This window comes from Bradysia coprophila (assembly GCF_014529535.1).
Source record: "Bradysia coprophila strain Holo2 chromosome X unlocalized genomic scaffold, BU_Bcop_v1 contig_39, whole genome shotgun sequence".
In the NCBI taxonomy this organism is placed as follows: domain Eukaryota; kingdom Metazoa; phylum Arthropoda; class Insecta; order Diptera; family Sciaridae; genus Bradysia; species Bradysia coprophila.
The window spans coordinates 3,786,705-3,812,097 of NW_023503329.1; the positions used below are offsets into that span (position 1 = coordinate 3,786,705).

At 34.8% G+C, this 25,393-nt stretch overlaps 2 protein-coding genes across 2 annotated transcripts in view; one reads left to right on the forward strand and one right to left on the reverse strand.

The window, feature by feature from the left end:
- Positions 1–25,393, forward strand: part of LOC119069857 (protein timeless homolog) — a 241,190-nt gene that overhangs the window by 163,977 nt on the left and 51,820 nt on the right. The gene's annotated exons all lie outside the window — the stretch shown is intronic.
- On the reverse strand, positions 55–3,101 carry LOC119069858 (calcium-activated chloride channel regulator 1-like). The gene is made up of 3 exons (XM_037174033.1): positions 2,544–3,101; positions 2,250–2,480; positions 55–2,181 (listed from the first exon to the last, which is right to left on the reverse strand). The coding sequence occupies exons 1-3, from the start codon at positions 2,854–2,856 to the stop codon at positions 98–100; spliced, it is 2,628 nt and encodes an 875-aa protein (XP_037029928.1). The 5' UTR covers positions 2,857–3,101; the 3' UTR covers positions 55–97.

A 25,393-nucleotide genomic window follows, 5' to 3' on the forward strand; every position in this document is an offset into this window, starting at 1 on the left:
CAGACGAGAGAGTATAGCGCATATTTAATAGCTTGTTTCATTTAACTGCATTTGTCATATTCGTAATTTTTTTATTGCTTCAAACTACTTTACAGCCCTAACATATTTCGATTTGAAAGATACCGATTCTAGTCCTTCTATACACCGTTCTACATTGCTGATTGATATATGCTCGTGGTTTTTTGAAAACAGCTACAGCTTCATTAGAGCGATCACTTCTAGCATCACTGAGTCCAACTGCTTTCAACGCGAAACGCAGCTCGTACGAATTATTCGCTGGATTTTCTTTTCTCATTGTCCATATATTTTCCGGGATGTTAACGGAAAATCGTTCTATTCCACCATCCGTGCAATTTCCTACTGATGTCAAATTCACGATATGTGATTCGTTCAGCTGATATGCATTTTCAAATGGCTCGTCTCCGATCAATACTCTGATGTCATAGTGTTTGATTCCCATATTGAATATCATGTTGCCAGCCGGGCAACTCCATTCCAAAATCACTATCTGTTGGTCATCGTATGGGACCATTGCACGTAAATCCAAAATAGGGCTGGGTGGGATTTCCTCTTCACCGTCTTTCGAAAATAATTTTATGGAACCCACATCAGTCTCTCTTCGGAATGGTCTCACCCTTTGTCTTCTACAAACAGGCCACCTACACTCGCTGTTTTGCCTCAAAAAGTAATTGACTTCCCTCATGACGATTTCGGCGGTGCCGTTTGATGTAGCTACTACTGTTACCGAGTATCGCTCGACTTTGGGCAGCTTTATGATGCTGGCTGTGTATACACCATCATTCGCGAGACGGTCAGGGGATACTCCGTTATCAGACAATTTTAGGCGAATAATTTCTTGATTCAGACCTTTGATATCGGCGTACACATCGGCATGAATAATTGGGTATTTATCAACTCGAACTTCGGCGAAAATATTCAATTTTTTGGGATATTTGAGAACTCTACTGGACACACTAGCATCTAGTCGGACGACAGGATTTCTTTTATCCACTTCATTAGATTTAATCATTAGAATTGCCTTCGTTGCGCTTCGTACAGATCTTCGACTTTTCCCACTCTTGTTTACCGTCAAATTGTAATGCCCGGGTTCAAGTAGTCCGATGTTGTAAAATTTTCTCATCAAAGACGACGAAAATTCTGGACTCTCCGGTGTGTACTCTTGTCCACTGGGCGATGTTAACGTCATATCAATATCGTCAATATCATCGCTTATAAGATCGATCTCGGTATCTTTACCAATATTATCTTCAATTTCAAAAGGCACATCAACATCACCATCAGCGAGCTCGATCTCACTGGTCGGGAAATGAATGGGCCGATCGTCGGCATCTAATTCACTTTCATACGAAGCTGTTACAGCTCGTATTGTGTCTGCCATTTGTGCATCCGATCCACCTTCAATGACGTAGTACACCTGACCGGCTGTTTCAGCACTAATGTTTTCCAAATCTTGTGAAGCATCTGCTCCCAATCCAATTGAATTGATTGTAATGCATGAATTCTGAATTTCCGGCAACACATCGTATGGTCCTTCCCCCGAGGTTTGTTCGCCATCGGAAATTAGAACAATCGTCGAGCACAATTCGCCATTGTCGTCTGGAATCAATTTCTTTATCAACTCCATGGACATCCGCAATCCAGCACCGATAGACGTGGATCCTTTTGCTACTTTCGGTAGTGGTGACGTTAAGGAATTTCTTTCAGCTGATCCTTCGATCTGGACGATGTCATGTACAGCAACAGCATTGTGATTAAATGTTACCACTCCCACATGCGTGCCAGTTACCATATTAGAAATTAGTTGCTTAGATGCATCTACTGCAATCGTTAATCGATTATTGTTACGCATACTTTCCGATATGTCCACGCATAGAACGTATGGTTGAGTGGCAGGAATTTCATTGGAAGGAACACTGCCATTTTTCACATATTTCGAATACATCTGCCACGCTTCGTTGTGCGAGCAAATATCTTCGGTTAGTTTGTTTTTACAACTCGGTTGCGTTTGACCGCCGTTTACTAGTTTATCGTACGGACTAATTCTGGCTGGAAAACCATATTTGGCCATGTTGGTATGAAATACCAACAGATCGTTTGCGATGCCCATTTGTAGTGCCTCATTTAGATGTGTAGACCAGTATAAACCGGCTGGATCGAGGCCTGTTTCCAAACGGAAAAATTTTATTTTAATTAAATGTGAAAATTGGCATTGCGTCACATCCCCTAACCAATTATTTTGTCAATGTTCGTTCCTGTGAATCTTTTGAATAGCTTTCCTGCTTGCCCTGCTACATGAGCTCCAATGCAGTGGCCTATCAACTCCACTGTTCCGGCACCTTTTCTACGAACGTACATCAACTTTTCATTGAGATCAGCAGCCATAGTCGGAACATGCAGTGTGGCCACTTGGTAATAACCAGAACCAACACTATTGCATTCTCCTGCAACGGTTGGAATAGCTGCAAATGCACACAAATAGTAAAAAAATTTGGCGAAATAAATTCTCAAACGTTCGATTTTACCACAAGCATAATCTATCCATGACACGACTACCACTCTAGACACAGTTGGATTGTGTTGGAAAATGTCCTCCACCAAATTTACTGGCCCATCTAGTGAATTTGTCGAATAACCGTGAATGATAAACACAGTCGTTTGATTATTATCATCGAAACGCACGTCTCGAATGTCTGTCGGATTCTTTGGGTCTTCTTTACTGTACGTTAAATATTTAACATTGTGTTGTTGTTCCAACAAAGAGTATTCCAACGGTGCGTTCCGTTCAACTGAGTCAACACCAGCCCATAGGAAGACAATAAATGCGATATACCACATCGGTTCGATCGGTTGTGAGAAAAAAAAAGATTGAAATTCACAATTTTATTCACCGAACATAAACCTCTTATCAAGGTGAAGTTGCTGTTGTTTATATACGTTCCGCTGAGTAATATTCTTAACCCAGTTCGCACTCTATCGTTCACATAATTAGACTAAAACTCGCATTGCTTAATTGATCGACATTAATTTTCTAATCGTTGTAACGATCATACGATTTGACCTGAATCGATCCGAAGTCATTCACAATTTTCACTTACACCAAATAAACACTTTTAGCAGATTAGACATATTATGTTTATCAGATGAGAATTTATTTTTAGTTTGAACTGTTGTTGTTGCGGTGTGAAAAGCGTAGCTGTATTACACATACAGTCAACAAATAGAAAATCATCCTGCAATTTGCCTGGGCTATGGGTAAGAAAGAATGATTCGAGGGTTTAGATAGACCAGATATTCTATGTCTATTTCAGTATTCGAATTTTTCGCCAGGTTTTCTACAGAAGCCAGTCTTCATCTGTAATAATGATAGAATTCTAACACGATTGGGAGACCTAAAAAAAAGCGACCGCAGCACCATCTATTCAAAGTTTTCGATACATAGGTGACGAGATGAATTATTGCCTGAGAACCATTTATGCTGTAGATTCGATTCTTATGAAAGGGATATGGTCCAACTTTCGTTTTACAGCGGGTTTTTTTGTAGTTCGGAGCATATTTGAGATTTTAAAATTTTTAAAAGTCATCGATGTTCACAGTTATTAAAGTGTTTCCAGATTTTGATATTATGGCACAAAATTTGAAAGTCCCTGAGCGAATTCAAATTTCACGCCAAAATATCATAGACCCTGCGAAGCACTTAATTGACTGGGAGATCGATGACCTTTAAAACTATGATACGTCTAAAATTGTGTTGTTACACTGTAAACTGTAACACACTGTAACAAAAATTTAAATTCCGAGTTTCTCATTTTGAGTTTTCCGCGCTTTTCACAAGGTAAATCGAAGAGGACAAACAACCTTGTCATTCCATAGTTCTAGAATTGGGACCAATGTAAATCGTTGCGAAACAGATCTGAATCAAGAACATTTCCTTAGCCTCCTCACAAAATAGTTAAGTCTCGAGCTGACACGAAAAAAGCTCGTCAGAACTGTCGACATCTACACATTCTGAATGTGGCACTGCGAACGGAAACTAAGCAGCGTGAATGTTCAGCAGTTTGTGTGCGAGCTAACACATTATGTGGTGGAAATCTTATTGTAACCACTGATAACGGCTGATTCACCAATTAGTCACGCTCTTTAGGGGATAGGGGGTTCTGATAAAAGCTGCATACATTTTTGCGCACAAGCGAAGGCCACACTAACATTCGTCGTCACCAGATTGTGTTCGAGAATTTCATATTTCAATCGCTCTAAATCCAAAAAGGAGATTATAAGAGAAACTAGGACTTTTGTAGTGATTCTTTCGATCTTCTTAAAGTTTATCGACACAACAGGCCCTAATGTTTCAGACTAAGCGTCGTTTCTGTTCTGCTTATTTCATACAAATGGATGAACATGAACGATGATGTTGTACTTCAGCATCATGGCAAGATTAAAAAGTTATATCGTTATATATGCTTAGAACGGGCCGTCTCCTTACTCTCGCCGGAAAATTTTACGCTCTGTGCGTATACACAATTTTCAAAGAATATCAAATTACGTAATCACAACAATCTAACATTGAATACGTATTTGACTAATATTTTGAAAATCGCCCACGAGCTAAATGTTTTAATAATATAGTTGATGTACAATCGGCCAATATAAGCCAGACATTCAATGCCAACTTACACATTACACACATATACGTATCACAGTGGAATCCCTTGTGAATTTAACATTTTCCATAATATTCACCGTGTATACCTATCCCGTATACCTTCGTATTTTTGTAAATAGATTGTTTCGCCTGTGTATAATATACTATACACCACATTGGCTGGCTGTACACATGAAATTCCATTGACTAGATGCTCCTGGGTGTATATTAAATTTTGATGAATTAATCAAACAAAGCGGAATTATATCGCTGTGTTTAAATTGACTGAGAGTTTTAGGTTTTGGAAAAGTTTTCGGCGAGATTAAACAAACCCTGGGATTGATATTGTGTGCTACTACAAAAGCTTCATTCACTTTCACTTTAGATTGCTGCGCTGCAGTGTGCAATATTTAATACAAAAGTGAATTCTTCTCAATCCAACGGAACGTAAACGGAACAACAGAAAGGTTAATTTCAAATTTGAAAAGCTTGAGTAAATCTTTCCTGAAATATTTCAACGAGTTTTCGTGTTGAATCCCTTCCCTTGCATATACGGCCTGTATTCAGTAGATTTGAGGACTTTAAACGTGAATATTTTACGTTAATTTGAAAAATTGCTTTGCCTTGCAAATGTCTACGAACGCAAATCGAAGTAACTAAAGTTAGTAGATGCGGGCAGAATTAACGGGCACACACAAAGACCAATCACAATGTGATCTACTAGACAAGCACAGACATCTCTTTAAAATTCAGCGCCTCAGATACATTTCTCAACTACAATTGACTGTCTCCGATTGATTAATCATGTCCGTCTAGCAACATCAAGCAATATCTTCCGCTGCTCTTTCCGGTGAATATGTTGTTGCTATACTTATATTAGAATCAGATGTGTCTAGCTAGTACGTTGAAGACGGTATCTTCTGGTAGATCTTATAAAATCAGGCTTCTGGATTGTGAACGATAGCTAATCTTTATTGTATTAAAGAACCCACGTCCAGACAGATGTAAGCTATAAGAATCCTTCAACGAATCTAAACAAACTAGAGGGCGAATCATGACTATCAATTTTTCCACTAAACTTGTTCGTACTGATTCTTTTGATGACTTTTTTCGGTACTAATCCTTCCAAAAGCTTCCATCTCGTAACGATTTCACAGTAAAAAGATTTTTAGATCTCCTAAAGTAAAATAGCGGAACGAAATCCAATAACTTCCGCTTACGAGATATATTTTGAATTTAATAAAAGAAAGTAAGTAAATTCCGCCCGATCGTCCAAATGCGAATGTGTGTCAGCGGTACCTAACATAAAGCTTTTATGTTTCTGCTCTAAGCCATATCGCATTAACCGCTTGAGATATCATTTTATTTTTCAATATAACCCCCGTAATAACGTTGAACGTATTAATATCATTTCATCGACCATGAATGATTTACCGTCCACATAAAATATTTTATTGCACGTAATAACGATGCACTCAACAGATAAAATTATCAATGCTCCAATAATCCATTTGTACAATTTACCAGCCTAATTTGCATATTTATTTTATGAAATAATATGCCATCGTCATATGCATCGATCCCCCAGCTAGCTATTAATATTTGGAATTTCTAGTCATAAAACTGTTTAATCGAATGAAACAGTGCCGGCGTTTTGTGGAAAATTATACGGGCGACATATGCTTGCAAATTCGAAGCCTCCGATATTTAGAACTTTTTCATGTGAAACTAAAGTCTACCGGACATGGGATTGAGATTGAACGAAAATTTTGTGAAAAAATATTTTCTTTCTGATTTACCTCCTTCTGCTTTCGTCAAAATGCTATATATTTCAATGATACACGCCTGCTATATGCTATAATATTTCAATGATACACGCCTGCATCACACAATTGCAAACGGAAAGGAAGGAAAGAGTAAATATTGTTTGTACATTCCAATTTGCATTATTCATAGCAGTCGAAATTAATGTACGTCAATGATGAATATGATTTCGGATATCTGATGCTTAGAGGATATTAATTAAATACATAGAAGTCAATCAAGTCAAGCCAATTTTACTTTCACGTACAAATTAGCAATTAGACCCTTTTATGAAATCCCATGTACATTCATCCCTCAGTTCATTTATTATCCACTAATGAACCGTGCACAAAAAGCAACTCAATTGATGGTATACACACACATGTCAGAAATTCAGAATTCGGTCACACGTGACATATTCTGGTGTTTTGTTTGTAAAATACAGAAATTAACTATGGCAATTCAGCGATACAAATTGTGAGTGATAGACATTTTTTCGATTGAAATAATTCTTTTTTGACATCATTGGTCTTAATTCGTTGACCAAAGATTCTGGCTTAGACCTGAGTTCAGAGCAATGAATCATTAAATTCGACCTAAAAAATAACTTAAATTTTAGAGTTTTTTAATTTTAATTTTTTTTTTTTTAAATGGCTCTACCACCCTGACCTGACCTGACACAATCAAGCCTGGTGCCTTTGCACACGACCAAAACAATATGAACGTTGGAACTTTGGTAGCACAAAGTGTTACCGACAGATCCACCTTTTGATCCTCCAGGTTATATAATGGATGTGGTTCCAAAAATAACAGCGCTGGCCTGCAACTTGACATGTACAACTTAAAACTAATAACAACCACCGTCGCTCGACTTGTGGCCGGACTAGCTACTAAATACGACATTATGTAATTGCCTTTAGAAGTTTTGTGGCGTCTTTAAATTCTTCGAAACAAAAGCAGATGGCCGCAAAGGTACTCTGAAAACAGTGCAGTAAATATCTTTCAATTGCTAATTTAAATTGGTAAGTTACGCGCGAGTGAGGGGAGTCTTAGCATTTCTAATTCGACTAAAATTTTGTACGTTTCGCGTGAAGCACTGTGAATTAAGTTACCGAATTTGCTGTTTATTTTCGTTAAATTTACCAAGTTTTCGTCAAATTTTGTACTTTTTTCTACAATCCAAATTTCGGTAAATTAGGGTCATTTTTAGTAAATTTAGTAAATGGTTTTAATCTATATGTCCCGGTGCGAAGTGATAGACTGGATTCGCGAAATTCATTCGTTTAATCGAAAAATTCATCCGTTTATGTAAACCACGCCTCTATTCTATTGTTTGAGCACAACTGTCAATTATACGGAGAGCCAAACGAATGATTTTTTTTAGTCTGAATTCTGCCATAAATACCCTAAGCACTTTACTTGTAGTGGTGGTAAAAAACTCTAAATTGAAAAAACTACAGATTGTGCAAGAAAAAAAAACATTTCAGAGTGACAAACAAAAGATCAACAAGTAAAAGGGTGGGTTACTGCTAGAAAATTGTTGACCCCTAATTAACAAGCAAACATCAAAGTATCAAAACACAATTTGTCCGAATCCAAATCGAATTATGCCATTCAAAGTTTGAATTTTCATTCAAAATGATTAGTTTCAAATCGACAGAGGCAAAAAGAAATTGGTTTAAATCGAATTAGACACGAATTTCATAATTCTACATTTCATTGTTGTACGTTTAGATAGTATGCCCACGGCCACTTAATGAGTTGTCTGCTCTACAATATTCTAAATATATCTATCTAAATACAGGAATTGCATTATGAATCAATACAAGTTACCAGATGAAAATTTGCGTGGAAAATTTTGTGTTTCATAAATTCGAAACGAAAAATTTTACCACATAAAAAAGGAGAAAAAGAAAATTCACCAAAATTGGTAGCTCTGCGACAATAAAAAATATGTTCAATCATTCAGGTTGAAAATTTAATTTCAAAATCTTGTCATATTATTAATGTGCTCCGGTGTATTAAATACGTGCTCCATTCTGCTGTGATTTTTTTTTTCTTTTTCGTCATGCGAAAAAAAAAGCGGAGTAGGAACGAGAGACGGAAATCACATATCTGGGTGTAATGTGTAAAAGTATATTTCAAGGAATATATACACTTATGTGTTAAGCTCCGCTCTTACAAAAAATTTCTTACAATAACAGCACATCACATATGAGGTGGAAAGTTAAAAAAAAGGAACGAAGCTCACAGAAAAGATTTTTCAAGGAGGAGAACAAAAAACGACAGAAATACGAAAAAGTAACTATTCTTAATGCAATTTTCTTTTGTTGCTTAAGACGAAAGAGAACAGAAAAATAACAAGTCAAAGTTGAAAAACACTTTTTTTTACATAATTGAATTCTGGAGACTTTTTATTTCTGTACGTTGTATGAAAAGACAGTTCCATCAGACGATAATAATTTGTTTCTCGTCTGCATCATTGCATTTAATAAAAATTTTAATAAGCTAATGACGTGATATACCTCTATCGATGTGAGAGAATCACACTTTCATCTCCTTTTTTTTCGCATTAACTAAATGTGATTCATAATAATGATACCGCGATGTTATTTCCACGATATAAGTAGCTATATTAGAGACTCGCATTCTGTTTTTTTTTTCAAATTTAAAATCAATTCAAGTAAAAAACCTTGGTGTGCAAAAATTTTTGTAGTTTTAAAAATTATTGAACTAGTTTCAAGTGTAACTAATATCTACCACAATTGAGAAAGTTATCATCTTACCACTCTTAAATGTCCATATCGACACATTGATCATGTTTATTAAAAGTCCATTTCATTCTCATGGAGTAGTTTCTTAAATCAAAATAAGTCTCTTACTAGTGTCTCCAATGTGAAATTTTGTGTCTGACGAGTGTTAGATCTCTTTTTACTGGGGTCAGCGATAAATTTTCCGTGAATGAAAAAGTACCACTCGAGTGGCAAATATTTATAAATTTAGTTGACCAAGTATTTCCGAAAATCCGAAGATTTTCTGAAGCTTTTCTGTGATTTTAAGAGGATTTTCTTTGAAGTTTTTGCTTGATTTTCATGAAATCTGTAAATTTTTAAGTATTTTCCGCTGATATCCAGGAATGTTCGTACTATTCTGAGAATTTTATCAGGTTGGATTTCTAAGAATGTTTTTACTCTTCGGAGGAATTTTTTATGAGTTTCTTCGATTATGAGCTTCTGCTAGAAAAAGAAATAACGTGAAGATTAGAGATAAGGCGGCATAAATCAATCGCTCCGTCTAGTTATTTTCTGTTTTCGATATCAAATCAATCAATATCACTAAATTTTGCAAGAGTGTGTATTGGCTCTGAGTTTTTAAGTTTGAATAGTTCGTCGCTAATGCCCAATTTAACAAAAGTATTCTCAATCTGTTGAGTGTCTAATATTAGCCACTCCACTAGTCAAAACTTGTTAAAAATGTTAGGAAACGTCAGGTTTCGAAAAGTGATTTAAGGCTGTTTATAATTGATGTACGAGGTTAAGGGGGTTAGAACTATCGACATTCGTACTTTAGAGAACGATATGGTTCAGAATGTATACGTACAATGTCTGAAAAATGATTCTGGGAGAGACAATTACGCTGTCCCGAATCACAAGTTCTGCCACCTCATTCACTTCAACAAAATAACAGATAGAAGTTTCTGTCGGGAACAGCGCTAATTTCCATGCAGAAGTGGTTAAAAGAAGAAAACAAAATTGAAAAAATCTATTGCTTGACCATTTTTTTTTACATGCATTTGGCAACAATTCGAAGTTAGGTAAAGTGTGGAAATGGTGGCGTGGTGGTGGTAATGCTGGCTTGCGTTCAAATTCAAGCATATTGATTGCCTTTGATATTTCATTTCATGAAATCTTATCGATTCAGCTAAAGTTTTGCTAATTGAAGAAACCAGTCAATTTTAAAAGTCCAAACAATTTTTCCTTTTCTCAGATTCAAGTTTGTAATGGCTTGGCTAGTTCAAATATATTTTTTCTCTACTCCTTCCGGTGTAATTTCCATTTTTAATTTTATTGGCTTATAAAGATTCAATGAATAATCTCTTGAAGTTTTTTTTTTTCTTTCTTCTTCTTTATTTAACTTATGGTATTGTATGCATGACTTCTTAAACTAACCCGGGACGTAATTTTATTCACTCTCGCATTTCCAAAGTGCAAAAAAGTGGAAAATTTAATTCTACGCATTCTGAATTTTTGTCGGTCGCTCTTTGTTCATATATTTTGCTAGGGCTGCTAATGAAGAATGCGCGCGATTACTTTTTTCTTTTTCAAAATGAAGAACTTCTCCGGTCTAAGCTAATATATAAGTACCTGTCAAAACCATGCAGGTATATCAACTCATAGCAGAGGCTTGCGATTATTTTACGTTAAAAACAATTTATATTAAACAATCATTCATCTCTTCACTTATCATTGACTGTAAAAAAAATATGAATTTACACGAATTTGATTAATGTGAATACAAAATAAATCTATTTGCAGCATGATTGCTTCAGAAAAACTGAAATTGCCAACAGAACGATTGCAAAGCGAAAAAAAACGGCATGAGAGAAAAAAATGCGAGCCTGAATAAAACCTTCAAACAAACATCACAAACGCAGCAATATAAAATTCTAATAAAAAAAAATTATTTGTAGTAGATGTGAAAATGTTAGATTTGTCATTTTCCACCCATAAAAACCACAACCCAATTCATCTCTGTTATTTACGCATCACCTGCATTAGATTGATCATTTGTCAAAACACTGTACATATAAGTCCCTTTTGGCTGTAAAGCATAAAAATGAGTAAACTACTTTTTTCTCTCTGTTTTCGGTGTTGGAATAGTATGTTGTGTTACAAGTATTGTAATGTTGATTTTTTCAGCACGAGACCCAAGTTTTCCTTACGAGCGGAGCGAGTAGGGAAAATTGGGTCGTGTGCTGAAAAAATCTCATTACAATACGTGTAACACATCATGCTTTGTGCCAACCGAGAATTGAAATAGACAAGAGCACAAATAATCATAATTTTCATTGTAAACAATCACTCTTCAAATTTGATCGATCACATTGCTTTGCATTTTCTCAAACGAATGCTGTAACAACTCATACAAATTCCATATCAACACTGCTTTGAGTGTTGTAATATCACATCAAATGGGTGCTGAAATAAGTCACTTTACAACACTAAAATGAGTGCTGAAAAGAGTCGTATTTCAATTCTCGGTGGCACAAACGATATTCCGGTTTTATGAAAGAAAATGCTTCCATTCCCGAAACATTCAAACCGATTCGCACATAATGCGTACGTGAGATGCCACTTTTTTCTTTCTTTTCCGAATATTTTTGGCAGTATTGCCACTGGAATGCTAAATTTTCGCATCCAGTACACATACATATGCGCTATATAAGACGTTTCGTACCTATCTATACGAACATCTACCGATATATTCTATGCGAAGCGTATTATTATGTCACATTTCACATTATGATATAGAGGAAAAAAGGATGATTTTTTTATTTGTTTCCTAGAAGCGAATGTGACCGGTATTAAAATCCTTCATTTATGTGCGTTGTATGGATGAGAATAAACGAGAAATATATAATGTACAGAGGCGAATGTAGAAGTAGCTTCGGCTTCTTACAGAGGTCTATGCATGCAGAATTTGTTGAAAGGTTGTCATGGAGTCAGCGCTGTTTTGTAATCTAATTTTTCTGAAAAAATTCTGAAAAAAGTTAGAATTTTCGGACTTTTTAAAGCAGCTGAACGAATTGTCTTACACATAATCTTCGAACTCGTTCCGCAACGAATTGTAGATAATTAAAATATTCACTGCTGGTTCGGAAAAGCAACTCTGCGATACCGACTGGCTGATTTTTTTTCTGTAATGCACGGATACACTAGGTTATTGGTCTTCTAGTACTTCGATACTAGTTCGCTAAGCTCATCATGTTCCAAAATTATTTTTGGTCAACTAAATTCGTTAAAATATGTACAATGAGTCTCTGCGTTTCTGGAATAACTCAGAAGAAAATGCTTCGCTCCCCCGATAAATCCCAAAGAAATGTCAATCAAATCGCACCCGAATTTTCCTCGGTGCACAAATTTTCCGTGTGGTGAAATAGTTTTTTTTATGAGGTCAATATCGGTGGGAATAATAAACATTTAGTGTTCCACCGTAAAATATGATGTGACAATGAAATGTGAAAGAAATATGCTTTTCATTTCGTTAAACACCATGTTTAATTGAACATTACAGTGGTTATATGCGTAATGAAAATATTTTTTTTTATGTGTCGCATGTACAATTTTGTCATATGATAATTTCTCGTGGTAATAAAACGTAACTCAACGATAACACGTAAATTGAAAACTACAAAAAATAAATTATGTTTTCGCATTTGCTTTTAATCGTTGAAAATTAGATTTCTCGTTTAGTGTGAATTTATACAAAAAAAAATGTTAAAAAAGCTTCAATGTACACAAGAAGCATAAACGTACAAATAATAAATCTACCAAACGTGTCAAATGAAAGTGGAAGTTATAATCCGAAAAATAAGGAGAGTTTGAGTTGATAATACTCTGTAATAATGATGAAGAAAATATCTAAAAGCTGCTTTCGTTATACGCATTCAGGCGATTTATAGCAGGCGCTCCTGGTTACATTTATGCGATGGTACAAAAAAATAATAATATGAGAGCATAAAACCAGCATCAACCAGCACTGGGAGAAACGGCAAATGGCATTGAGGCACATAATACAATAAATTTTAAAAAATGCAATCATAAATCATTCGCTTAAATTTCGAAGAAAAATAAAACATTAGTATTAGCTCTGGGGTGTTTAAATTGTCTTCGACAGTGTTGTCGCCCTCCGATGCAATGGTGTTTTGTGTGTGTTCAGCTCATATTTAATTTATTTCTTTTTCTTCTTTTCGGTAGGGGAGGCTATAACAGTTGACACATTTTTTTGTTCGAATCAATTTCTGATTAAGATGAAACCGTAATTGGGTTCTGTATGTTTTCGAAGTAATGGGTTCAACTGCATTGATCCGGGATCAAGCTCATATGGTTTTTGCTAATCATGTATGAATAGTCTTGGCTATTACTAACATCTAACTAGCTCTAATGACTATTCAAAATCAAAAACGTAATTCTCATTTGACACTCACAAGGGCGACATTTACATATAAATATCCAACATAACTTCCTGCTCCAAATAAAAAATTAAAGGCACCTAGGAAAGTATTACTTACCCAATGGGTAATACCCATTCTATCCTTTTCTAATTATCGAAATTTGGAATCTAGCTCCTCGGCTCACGCATACTTAAGTCTCATAAGCTAATCAAAGGGATTGGTTGACATTTGTCACGCGATCGTTTCAGCCAATAGAAATTCTTAACGCAATAGCACTTTGATGCCTATTTACAAAGTTTTTTTTATCTTTAAAATTCGCGACATTCGCTTAATTGTTTCTTTACTCCACCGAAACTTTATTAATTTTCGATTTTGCTGTGCAATGAATGTTAAAATTTAGTGACGAGTGATAACGTTGTACACTTTCCCCTCAAGATTGTTTTTAATTCGAATATTTGTAAACATTTCCGTGTTAAGCGTTAGGTTTTCTTAACTTAGCTTACGCAACGCTTGGACGAAGTTGTAAGCCTCAGACAATCCGTTTCATCGTCAACTCTCATCTCCACTCATCTCATCTCACTATCATCTCCAACCCAATGTACGATTCCTCTCACTAATCTCTACAAAAAACGTTAAAATGATGCATCAGATTAGTGCAATAAAAGTTCAGAACACGAATATGAGCTCGATGAATTGAATTGGAAATACAATTGCTCGCCTGCGTGTGTAGTTTTAAACTTATGGTTGAGCAAACTGGTCAACAATGACAATTTATTTCCAGAATTTTCACAAAATTTAGATGAAATTAACTTGTCACTCCCAATAATAAGTTGGAACATTTCGCAGAGAAATTTCGACATAATAAAACGAAACTTGGTCAGTGTTCTTTATTTAGCTCTTGTTTTGTCCTCCGTGTTTTGTTTCAAATTTCTTGTTCGATGCAGTACCATATAGCTACAAAACAGTACATAACATATACATATAAACATTCGGAGGTTGGTATGATGGTGGTTCGGTAACAAAATCTCATGGAGGAACACAATATGACAAAGTTTTCGGACGATAAATTCAAATTATCAAGCCAATAAACCTACTGTGTGGTTTAGGTTTAATTATGGTATAGTACATTCATGTATTGTATGCTATGCAGAATTGTGCACAACAACAAATAATATTTGTTTATCGATTAAATGTTCCATTAATATGTATAGAATGGAATATTATGTCTGCATTGTTTTGTATTTCCTGATGGCTTTAGCCAACTGGAAATCGAGAAAAAGTTATTCATTGCAACTGCATAATGAAAACTGCAACAATGCCGCTTGTGGAACGTTCAAGAATTTGCATTACCTTACAAACTGGCGTATCGTCGCATAACGATTCAATCTGCTACTTCATTTGCTTTAAATATTGCCAAGCAAATCTATCAAATTTTCCACTTCACCAGTTTAACGAAGTGTTTCTCTCTATATTATATGATGACCGTAACCAGAAACCGTAATCATGATTAATTGTTGAAATTTTTGTCAATAACAGATGTTTAGCAGATTTTAGTACAGATGCAAGCGAATGTGGAATAATTTATTTAAAAAAAAAGTTTGGAGGAGTTGTAGGTCCACTCGGGCTGACGCGGCTGGACCGAGAAATGATAACTTATCATGATCGCTTATCTTATCACTGTGACTGAAATTAATCCGATTTTTATTGAATTTCATCTGAACATTTAAAAATTCCTTAACTCTTGAGCACTCTACAAAATTAGATTGAATGTAATTTTGATGTTTATATACCCGAACAGGGAGGTTGACGGATTTCTTTGAACACGTCATGGAAATCTGGAATGAAGTATTATGTGACCAGAATTTGCAACATTTATCGATACATAGTTTTTGAGATGGGTATGACAAGGACTTTATCTTCTACTCGGGGAATCTATGCGGAAGCGCAAATTAGTCTGATTCAATAATCTAAATTTTTCTATCCCTTCCTGCGTATGGTTAACAATTGTTTTTCTATTTACAAAGTGTTATATTGATTGAAAGACGGTTACGTTCGGTTGTATAAGATGTTTAGTTAGCAAAAAAAAAAAACTTACTGTGCCACTGTGCAAAGGGACAACAATTCGCTATTCTTTGTTCTATTTACCTTTTTATTCTTGACATTCACCTTTTTTTCCTACAGCTTTCAACGTTTGGGTGAGAGGTTTATTTATGCATTATTCATTTGCCAAATATGGCATGTGCGTAGTTCAACTTATTACACCGATTTCAGGCCCGACGAAAAATCGGTACGATAAACGTATGACGAACGAATACATCTTACAATTCTTTTAACTTAAATAATCCTCTAAAGCCGGTAATGTTCTGCAAATCTCCTACCCTCCATACACTTTATCATTTTTGTTTGCAGACTATGTATCAAAAAAATGAAATGACATGTCTCAAAATATAATCCATAAGATACAGAGTCCTTTCTATCTCTTCTTTAATACTTTTTGCCACTGGAGAGTGTGGGTAATGTTCAAACTCACCGTTTTACACCTGACAATTTTACGAAATTGGATGATAAAATGGGGACTTTGTAAATTTTAGAGATTTATTCGCAGTCAACGAAATGACATTGTGTTTCATCTGTACAGTTGTTTGAGACAAAGCTCGTGCGTGTGTGTGAAGACATGCTGATTCCCAAAACAATTTCATTAAATTTTCAGCTGCCTTGAACTATTCACCCCCCCCCCCTAGTTGTCCAAATATTAATTATAATACAATCTGTAAGTGCGCGTATAGTTGTTTCTGTTTCATTAGATGGAGGGTTTTTAGCAGCAGTAATAGTGGATACAATTTCAGCATCCCCCCTATTGCAATGTATGAAAACGATTTTCTTTAAGACTTTACCCAAAGGAAATTTCTTATCAGTCCCATTGGGGCTGTTGCCAATTGTACATCTGGATAGAAAAGCATTTTTTTCTTCCGTTATGCGGATTGCTTTTGGTCATTTTAGGCTGGTATATATAAATGTTATTGTAAGATAATTTGATTGAAGTTGGCTTTTAATTAAATTTGTTGCAATCATTTCATTTCGCTTTTTCCGTTCATAGATCCTTCATAAGGGCATTGAGCTAAACGAAAAAAAAAACACATTTTGTTCGTTGCTCTTCTCATTAAATTGAATTAGGTAGGTATAATGGAACAAACAGCAATCCTACTGGCGATGTTCAAGATATCCGGCTGGTGTTACTTTCTACTATACGCGAAACCTGGCATTTTGACTGGACCAATTACTAAACACTACGCGTCGCATCCTTCGTATAGCCTTATTTAGATCTAATGAAATACTGGTTATGTGCACCACCTAAGCCACGACAGAGTAAAGCAAACCAGGCAGGTGCAGACGACGAAAATACATTCAAAGGAGGGTCCTAAATCCCGTTATAATCGTTTACGTATTCGTTCCATGCATTTGTATTAGTAAGCGTTTTGCACCAAAATCAAAGGCCTACTTACGAATTTAGGTCCCTCGACAAAATCGACTGCTCTTGCCTAAACTAATTATAATTTGCAGTCAAAAATTAGGTGTCTGCGTTTTTACATACATTCCACGCTTATGATTACAAATCGGATGAAATTGTCGGGATGAACATTCTAGATGTTACACAAAGAGCAATCATATGACCAATATAATTATCGATTCTGAAGTTCTTCCTATGGACTGATAGAAAATCTTTTACTTCACTATCATTTAACATATAGCAGCAATCAAGACGTAAGTTCTGTCTCCAAAGTGATTCAATAAGAATGACTATGTGTACTAAATCTACGAATACTCACTTTTTCAGATAGAGAAAAAAACACTTCCCGATAGTGAAAATCGATCAGATTGTCACACATCAAAAATAGACGAAGAATGTAATCTTTAAACGGAAGATAAACAAAAATTAAAGACAAGTAAAGACAATCGAATACGAGACCAATTGAATGTAATGAAGGAGAAAACAATTGGAAAATTGGTTCTTTATTGGATGGCAAAGGTAGACCAGCTAGCGACGATGCCATTTGCCAAACAGCATATGGCATTTGGAACGTTTAATACCAGATATATGCTATTGCTGACTGAACATTTTCATTTCGTTATTATGGTTCGGTGCAATAAAAAGCAATTAAATTTTCTTTTATTTGCTGTAGTAATTTATATTGTTTTGCAGAAAATTTAGTTTTTCTAATTGCAATTTGCTGTTTATATATATATATCTATATATAAAATATTGGGTAATGTGTTTCTCCGAACCCATCGGAAATTTATTGTCGAAAATTGTATTTACTTCACGTAACAAATGAGGTTTAAATTTATGAAATTTAACCATTTGTGCAAGGTAGATGCGACATTATTTAATGCTGGCTGGCTTCGATAGAAATAATAATGTGTTTCCTGATTGTTGCAATAATGGAAAATCCACACAGTTTTCATTACATTATTTGTCGACTGGTGCTTTTTGTGTTTTAATAATTTTGCCAGTTGGTTCAACACGATTTGATGCTGAAGATATATAAAAATTGCATTCGACATGTCCTTAGTGCAATGGAATTAAGCTGTGTAATACCACATTGTATGGTCACAGCAATACCTTATCGGTAGCAAATTATTATGCTAACATAAATGGTTGGTTGTTGGTGGGTTAAGTGGTGTAGGATTGTAGGACTTACACAACCAGAACTTGAAAGATTGAAGTTTTTTAGGAATCATAAGCTCACTAAGTCAAAGTAGCCGTTTTGAAAGAACAGGTTAAGACACTCACGAAGGCGGGTGACATCACATTTGTTTAAAAAAAATGTTGATGACATCGCCCTCGTGATTTTGTACATATTGATGATAAATCTTGTACTTCGTTAGTCGTAACATATATTTTGATGTATATGACGACAATACACGAAAAAAAAATCAATTATTCGAACCAAATTTAATTGTAAAAATTTGGTTCGAATATATAAATATTTGTCACAAATATTTAAAATATTTAGGAGAAATAAATTCAAATTTTTTTGTTACAAATATTTTAAATTATTTGTCTCAAATATTTGTAAACATTTTTTAGAAATAATTTTTAATTCTCCTAAATATTTCAAATATTTGTTGCAAATATAAAAAATTTGCAACAAATATTAAAAATATTTAGGAGAAATAAATTCCCAATTTATTTGTTACAAATATTTATATAAGGTAAAAGCAAAATAAAATGATCGAGTCTGGTTTTTGACAAATGAAATTCAATTGTCAAAAACCAGACTCGATCATTTTATTTTGCTTTCATTTTATTTGTGCCAAATATTTATATATTTGTAGTAAATAATTGTTGAAAAAACTTTTTTTTCCGTGTAGAGGTCATTGCATATTTTTGTTGCTGTTGTCGCTAACAGATGATCTTCCGAAGCCTAATGTGTTGAATATAATTGACCAAATTCCTCAAAAGGCATAGTTTGCCTTTAAATTATTACTTTGACATAAACGGCACGATCAGAACATCTGATAGAATGCAACGTGTGCTGAGGTGAATTCGAAACTGTTAAGTACTTCAATGCTTGAATGGTACCGTAACATTCATAGATATGAAAGTATAGAAAGTATAGAGAATATAAATGTAAGAACACTGAAGGTAAAACAGAACCATTGGTTTATAGACTATTATGGTTATAGCGAGCGAGACTACCAAAGACCAGTTAATTACAACTTGCCTTAAGGTACTCGTCATTAAATACTTTCATGCCTCGGTCACCTGCTCGGTCATAAATTTCAGAATTTTTCTCATAATTCAGGCCCTCGGCATGAAATGTTCACTTCGTTCGGTTTACAACTCGCAAAATTGCCTAAAGTCTTACGTCCACCATAGATACAACTATTGGAACATCCTTCCAGACAAGTTACGATAACTGGTCCGAATTATCTTCCCTACTCTATCATCCAGTGACTATTTTGAGAAAACGATTTCTCAAAAATAGTCCCTGATCATCATAACAGTTTACTTCGATAAACCAGTTTTCTGAGACTTACATTCCGAATTTTTCCCAGAACTTCACTCTCCAAATGAAGAATAAATTCTTTCCATGCAGCGAACGTAAAATAAACATTAAAAAATAGAAATACGCTGCAGTCACAGCAATTTTACTAATGAATCTGTTTGAAGAATATTTTGAGAGCTGTCATCCAAGGACAACAACAAACATATGCATGCATACAGCCATATGCCCTATGTATCCTGCCGATAAACACAAAAAATGACAATATTATCCATTTCAGTTGAATAAGCAATCAAGGATAGGAAAATGTTCCAGTACAAATATCGATGAACGAACATCGTATGACTGACAATTGTGTCCGTTGAAGCGATTATTTTTTCTGAATAGATTTCCGATCAAATTATTTTACTATAAGAGAGTCCCGATTTCCTCTTCGTCTTTTTCGGTCCATTAAAAAAGTTCTTCTTCGCAAAATATTCGACTTTGGCCAATAAATCATCACAGGCGATAACACACAAAAACAACTTAAAATCTAAAAACCACCACAAACATGTAATAAATCAATTTTTGGTGAAACTAATCCTATATCAACAGAAGAAGAAGACGCAGTAAAAAAAAGAAAATTATTTATATTGAGAGCTTTTCAACCTTCGTTCTTTCCCTCCGCAACTGAAAAATATTATGTGTGCAAACATATAAATCGGGATTATATATCCACATTACTGATTACATCAACACTTAGAGGAATCCTCTGTTCCTTATACATTTTTGTGGGCCTTAGCCATTTAACAAGACTTTATACATATAAGCATAGGCATTCCATTTATCCCGAGATATTATGAATGTTACTCACAATATGCAAGATGGAGGGAGGGTGGGATGTACACACACGCATAGAGCGACGGAATGAATGAAGCAAGGCTGGGTTCAAGTTGAAGGTGACAGCCTAGTGGAATGTTCAAAACACACAAATAATCTGAAGAGAAAGTTTCTTGGTTTGATAGCCTATTTGATAAGAGTTTTCCCCCGGTTTTTCTCGGTTCGGTAAAAAGATCACCCTCCCATCGTCTTGTCTTTTGTATAATTTAAGGTTAAAAGAATAAAGAATATCGTTTTGCTTATAGAATTTTCCTTTTGCTTTTCTTCCTTTATTTTTCCTTGTTATACTTTTGTGACTTTGCGAGTTTAACTTGTGTGTTATGTTGAACAGTTCTTCATATTACTTTTGTGCACATATTTTTTTTCCATCATCCCCTATGGTTTTATTGTGAGTGCTGTTCATATAAAATATATATACACTACACACACAACACACGTTGAGTGTGTGCTCATATCTGTACATATATATTGTGAAGCTCTTGAACATGTATATCCGTATATCCGATATAATAAAATGTAATTCGAGTTGAGAGTTTTCATCATGCATTATACATTTCATCCCATGAAGTACAAAATTCACATTAACAAGAGCCATTAATCAGCGACTAAATGTATTGTCATTTCAAGAACCATTTCTCCTTAACATTTTCGAGCACAATTTTCGAGAACCTCCCCAACTACCAGGCACTCTCCTCGGTCTTAGTTACATTCGGATATTCTAAGCAATTTACTGGAATGTGTTCGAGGAGTTTGATTTTTTTTCTTCCGTCGCTTCGTTCAAGAGCGATAAAAACGATTTGATACAAGAGATTAATGCATCACTCTTGGTGAATTGTATATGTGCGATTACTCTTTTATATGTGTGTGTATGCGTGTGTGTGGGAAAAGTAAAGTACATTAGAACGTCGTCAATTGAAATGTTTTGCTGTTGCTTGAAAGTTGAGGTTTTTGTTGGTAAATTTTGATTTAAAATGCTTTCTGCAAATGTACTTCATTTGCGAATCCGCCGAACGATTCTAAGGAAATATTAACAGTAAAGCTCTTCAAGTAGATACAAATGTTTTCATTTAAAATCGTGCAGCTAAATGGAACGCTGATGGAACCGTGTCACACAGATGGATTAAAAGTAGTACGACTCGTTCCAAATTCTCAGTTTCATCATACCCTTCCTTTATGAAGCTAAGAACTGTAGACCCCTAGGATGTGGTTATGGTGGTTACATCACAGTTGGTAACTTGAAATTCGCTCTATAATGATTATGACGTTTTCCCAATTTTCCCAATTTTTATTAACACATTTTTCTGAAAAATAGGAATTTTTTTTTTAAAAAGCTGCTTTTTGGTAAAAAAATGAGGAGAAAGTTTTCCCAATAAGGGACGCTGACATTTGCACATCCTAAGTTATTGTTTGCGCTTGTCTTTGTATTTCCTGACTTCCTAGAACTGGTTCAACTGATGACACTAATAATATCCATACTTCAGAACGAATTTTATTTTTATACGTTTCGATGATGTCGAGAAAATAACTTGCACAAAATAGTCTAGCCCAATCCATCAAGCTAATTCCTCATACTGTAAAGTATACATATGGTGACGACATAACACTCCATTTTATGCACTCGTTCTCAGTGGGCACTAATACTTTTTGGCTATCAATCATTACTAGTAATTAGTTTTGTAATCTGCTCTTTCACTTAAATGAATTTCATCACTGCAGTGGCTTTGATTAAAAAGGGTTTTTTTTTTTTGTTTAAACTCAAAACCATTTTATCGCCAGTACGATTTTGGTCAGCGAAATTTCCAAACGAATTTCTCTAAAGCAATATCTAATTAAGACATTTTAGGAAGTCGGTAGAAATTTCACGTTAATTTTTTATGCTACTACCACATCTACTTTTCACTGTATAGCGCCATGTGTTATATATTTACATCTAAAATACATCTCACACTCAAAATGACGAGAACATGTATATGCAATGCACAGATTAAATATACAAAATGGGATATTAATGAAACTGCTAAAGGTTTTGGTTTGGTATACAATGAAAATCCATTTGAACGTGTCCAAATCGGTTCATTTTATATTTTATATAAGTTGAAGCTATTGCACACTCATATAAAATAACTAAAATTTCTCTCCAACTGCTGCCCTACCACTGAAATGAAAGTTTATTGTTTTATGTACCTAGTTTTAGTTTTATTAGTTTCTGGTAGGTAGAGGAGTAAATTAAAGGTGTTTGGGTAAAAAGTTTTATGGTTTTTCGTTTGAAAATAAAATTAATTTTATCAACACAGAAAACTTTTTTACTTTCATTGCGAATGCGAAAGACTTGTATTGGTAGATGCACGAATCTGTGTGTATTTATAGCTTAGGAATAAATCTGGCATTTCATATAAGTACTGCATTTTGACCAGGAGCCACTTTTGCTTGCCAAAGAAAGTCAATTTTCGACGAGTATGGTTAGAGCCCTTTCATTTTCCCGTATTTTCTTGAATTTGTCCTGATTTTCCTAGATTTTCCCACATTTTGAAAAAATTTAGGGAAAATCGGGACAAGTTAGGAAAACATTTGAAAATGTTTCAGTCCCTGCAAGGATGTGTGTAAATTTTCACAAAGTCACATTAACTATTAAGTGCGATAAAAGGAAAAGTGGAATTCAATGGAGAGATGCTTTTTTCTGCACGGCCTCTTATGAGAGAAAAAGCTTACTTAAGGTATAAATAGAAGAATAGAAGAATGAAGAACGTGATACAATTAAAAAAATTAAGGAAAAATCCTACACTTAAATACCGGACTGAATATAGGCAAAAAATGAAACAACACATAACAAAAAAAATTGCAGAATCTTGTTTTCCATCTCCCGCTAATTAAAAACTTTTGAAAATTAATAAACAGGAAAAATGTAATCTTTTATGTACATTCACTCGACAAACAATAAAGGCAGTAAAATGAAACACAATCCAGACTTTGTATTATGGCTTTAATGTTTCTCTCACGGGAGAATTGCGAGATATTTGCTTTAAAGAAGAAAAACGACAGTAATAATAATACAGAACTGAAGGAGTGTATATTATATATGAAAATAGACTAGCGAATGCAGTAAAGAAAGTCTTCTTGGTGCGTCTGAAATAACTTAAAAGAAATATGGAAAAAGGAAACCAAATCTTCTTTGTTGAAGACTGTAACTGTTATCTGAGCGAACGTTATAGAAATTTGTGTAATCTTTTTTCTTAGCTAGTAATCTTTCGTTTTGCCTTTTAGCCTTTTAGCAAGCCTCTTAGCAGGCGAATTACATTTATCGTTGGGCAATCTTTTTGTTAAATTGGCTCTGAAACTATTGTTCGCATCATAATGCACGTTTGCTATTCAGAAAATTGTTTAATGTGTGCAATGGGCATCGAAACACAAATTTTTACAATTTTTTCAGTCATAGCTGCAAACGTATCAACAGTTTTTCTATCGGCTCTATTACTTAACTTGATTAATGGTTATTTGTGTACCTGTTTTAGACGATTGATTTTAGGCAATTTCGCGGATTGTAGGCCGAACGAAGTGAGGCTTACAAGCGAAAGTGCCTTAAATCAATCGTCCAAAACAGGTGCACATGTAAGTTTTCATGCAGAGGACCAGAAACCCGAGAAAATTCGAAAAAGTATTTTTAACAGACTGATTTTCAATCTATTACTTGATTTTTTGAACATGCTTTTTACTATATAAGACCACTTTAGCCAAGGCTGGTGATTTATTCATGAAGTCGTTATTGATAACATATTATGTTAGCCGTCCGTAACAGGTTCACAGTCAATTCAGATGATGGATGTCACGTCGTGTAAATGGTAGTTTGAATACAGTTTAAAAGCTGAGAAGTATTTCTACACACTATTGAAACCGTAAGTGAAGCGGCAGTTTGCTAACTGTAATATTGAAAACACAGAATATTTACCATGGTCCAATCATTCAACCTAATGGAATTAGATTAAGGGTCACCGCACTTAACATAGATCCGAAGACTGAATCCATCACCTAGTGCCTATTGTTCAGCACACAATTAACTTGTTGTTTGAACTCATATCGGAGTTTATACAACTTGTCTGACTACATTTGCCTAAACACTAAAGCTACGACGAAAAAACCCTGGAACAGATGTCTATCTGTTTCCATAATTCGTCATAGCTCCGCCTAATTATTCTATACTTAATTGGCTAAGGTTCACGTGGTTTTCGCCTGACAAACAATGTCACTGACCCGTTATGCGAAAGTGTTTGACCTCAATAACATTCAATTGTTCGTCTGTTTTCTGCTCCCGGCTACACATCCCTGCAAATTGTGCTGTACATAATTTCCAGCCGAAATAAAAATAAATTTTGCTTTCCATAAATATTTCCTTGGTGCTCATTACGATCTGTCATCAACAACAGTATCGTATCATCACACCCTTATATCAAACTGCACCCCAGATAAATATAAATCTAATAGATGATGATTCTCCATTGCATCATTAACACACAGCCGAAATACAAAACGAATGCCACAAAAGACGTTATATTTTCTGTTCATCTTTGCTGTAACACAAAGGTCCTTATCTGAAACAAGGATGACATAGCAAACACAAAAAAAAAACGTAATAATAATACAAATCGGATAATATTGTCGCGACGAAACTTCACCGCACCGCAAAAGCCCATTCATAATATCCATACATATAATGTGTACACATGAATGGAAATATTATTCGCCTAATGTGTACCAGAGCCTAGGGTCTTCTTATCTTTGATGAAAGTATAATAATTTTGTGTGTATGGTGCTTCATAAAGAAGATTGTTTACAAAAGTTCTTATGTATAATATGGGCGCTCTAAATGTACAAAAT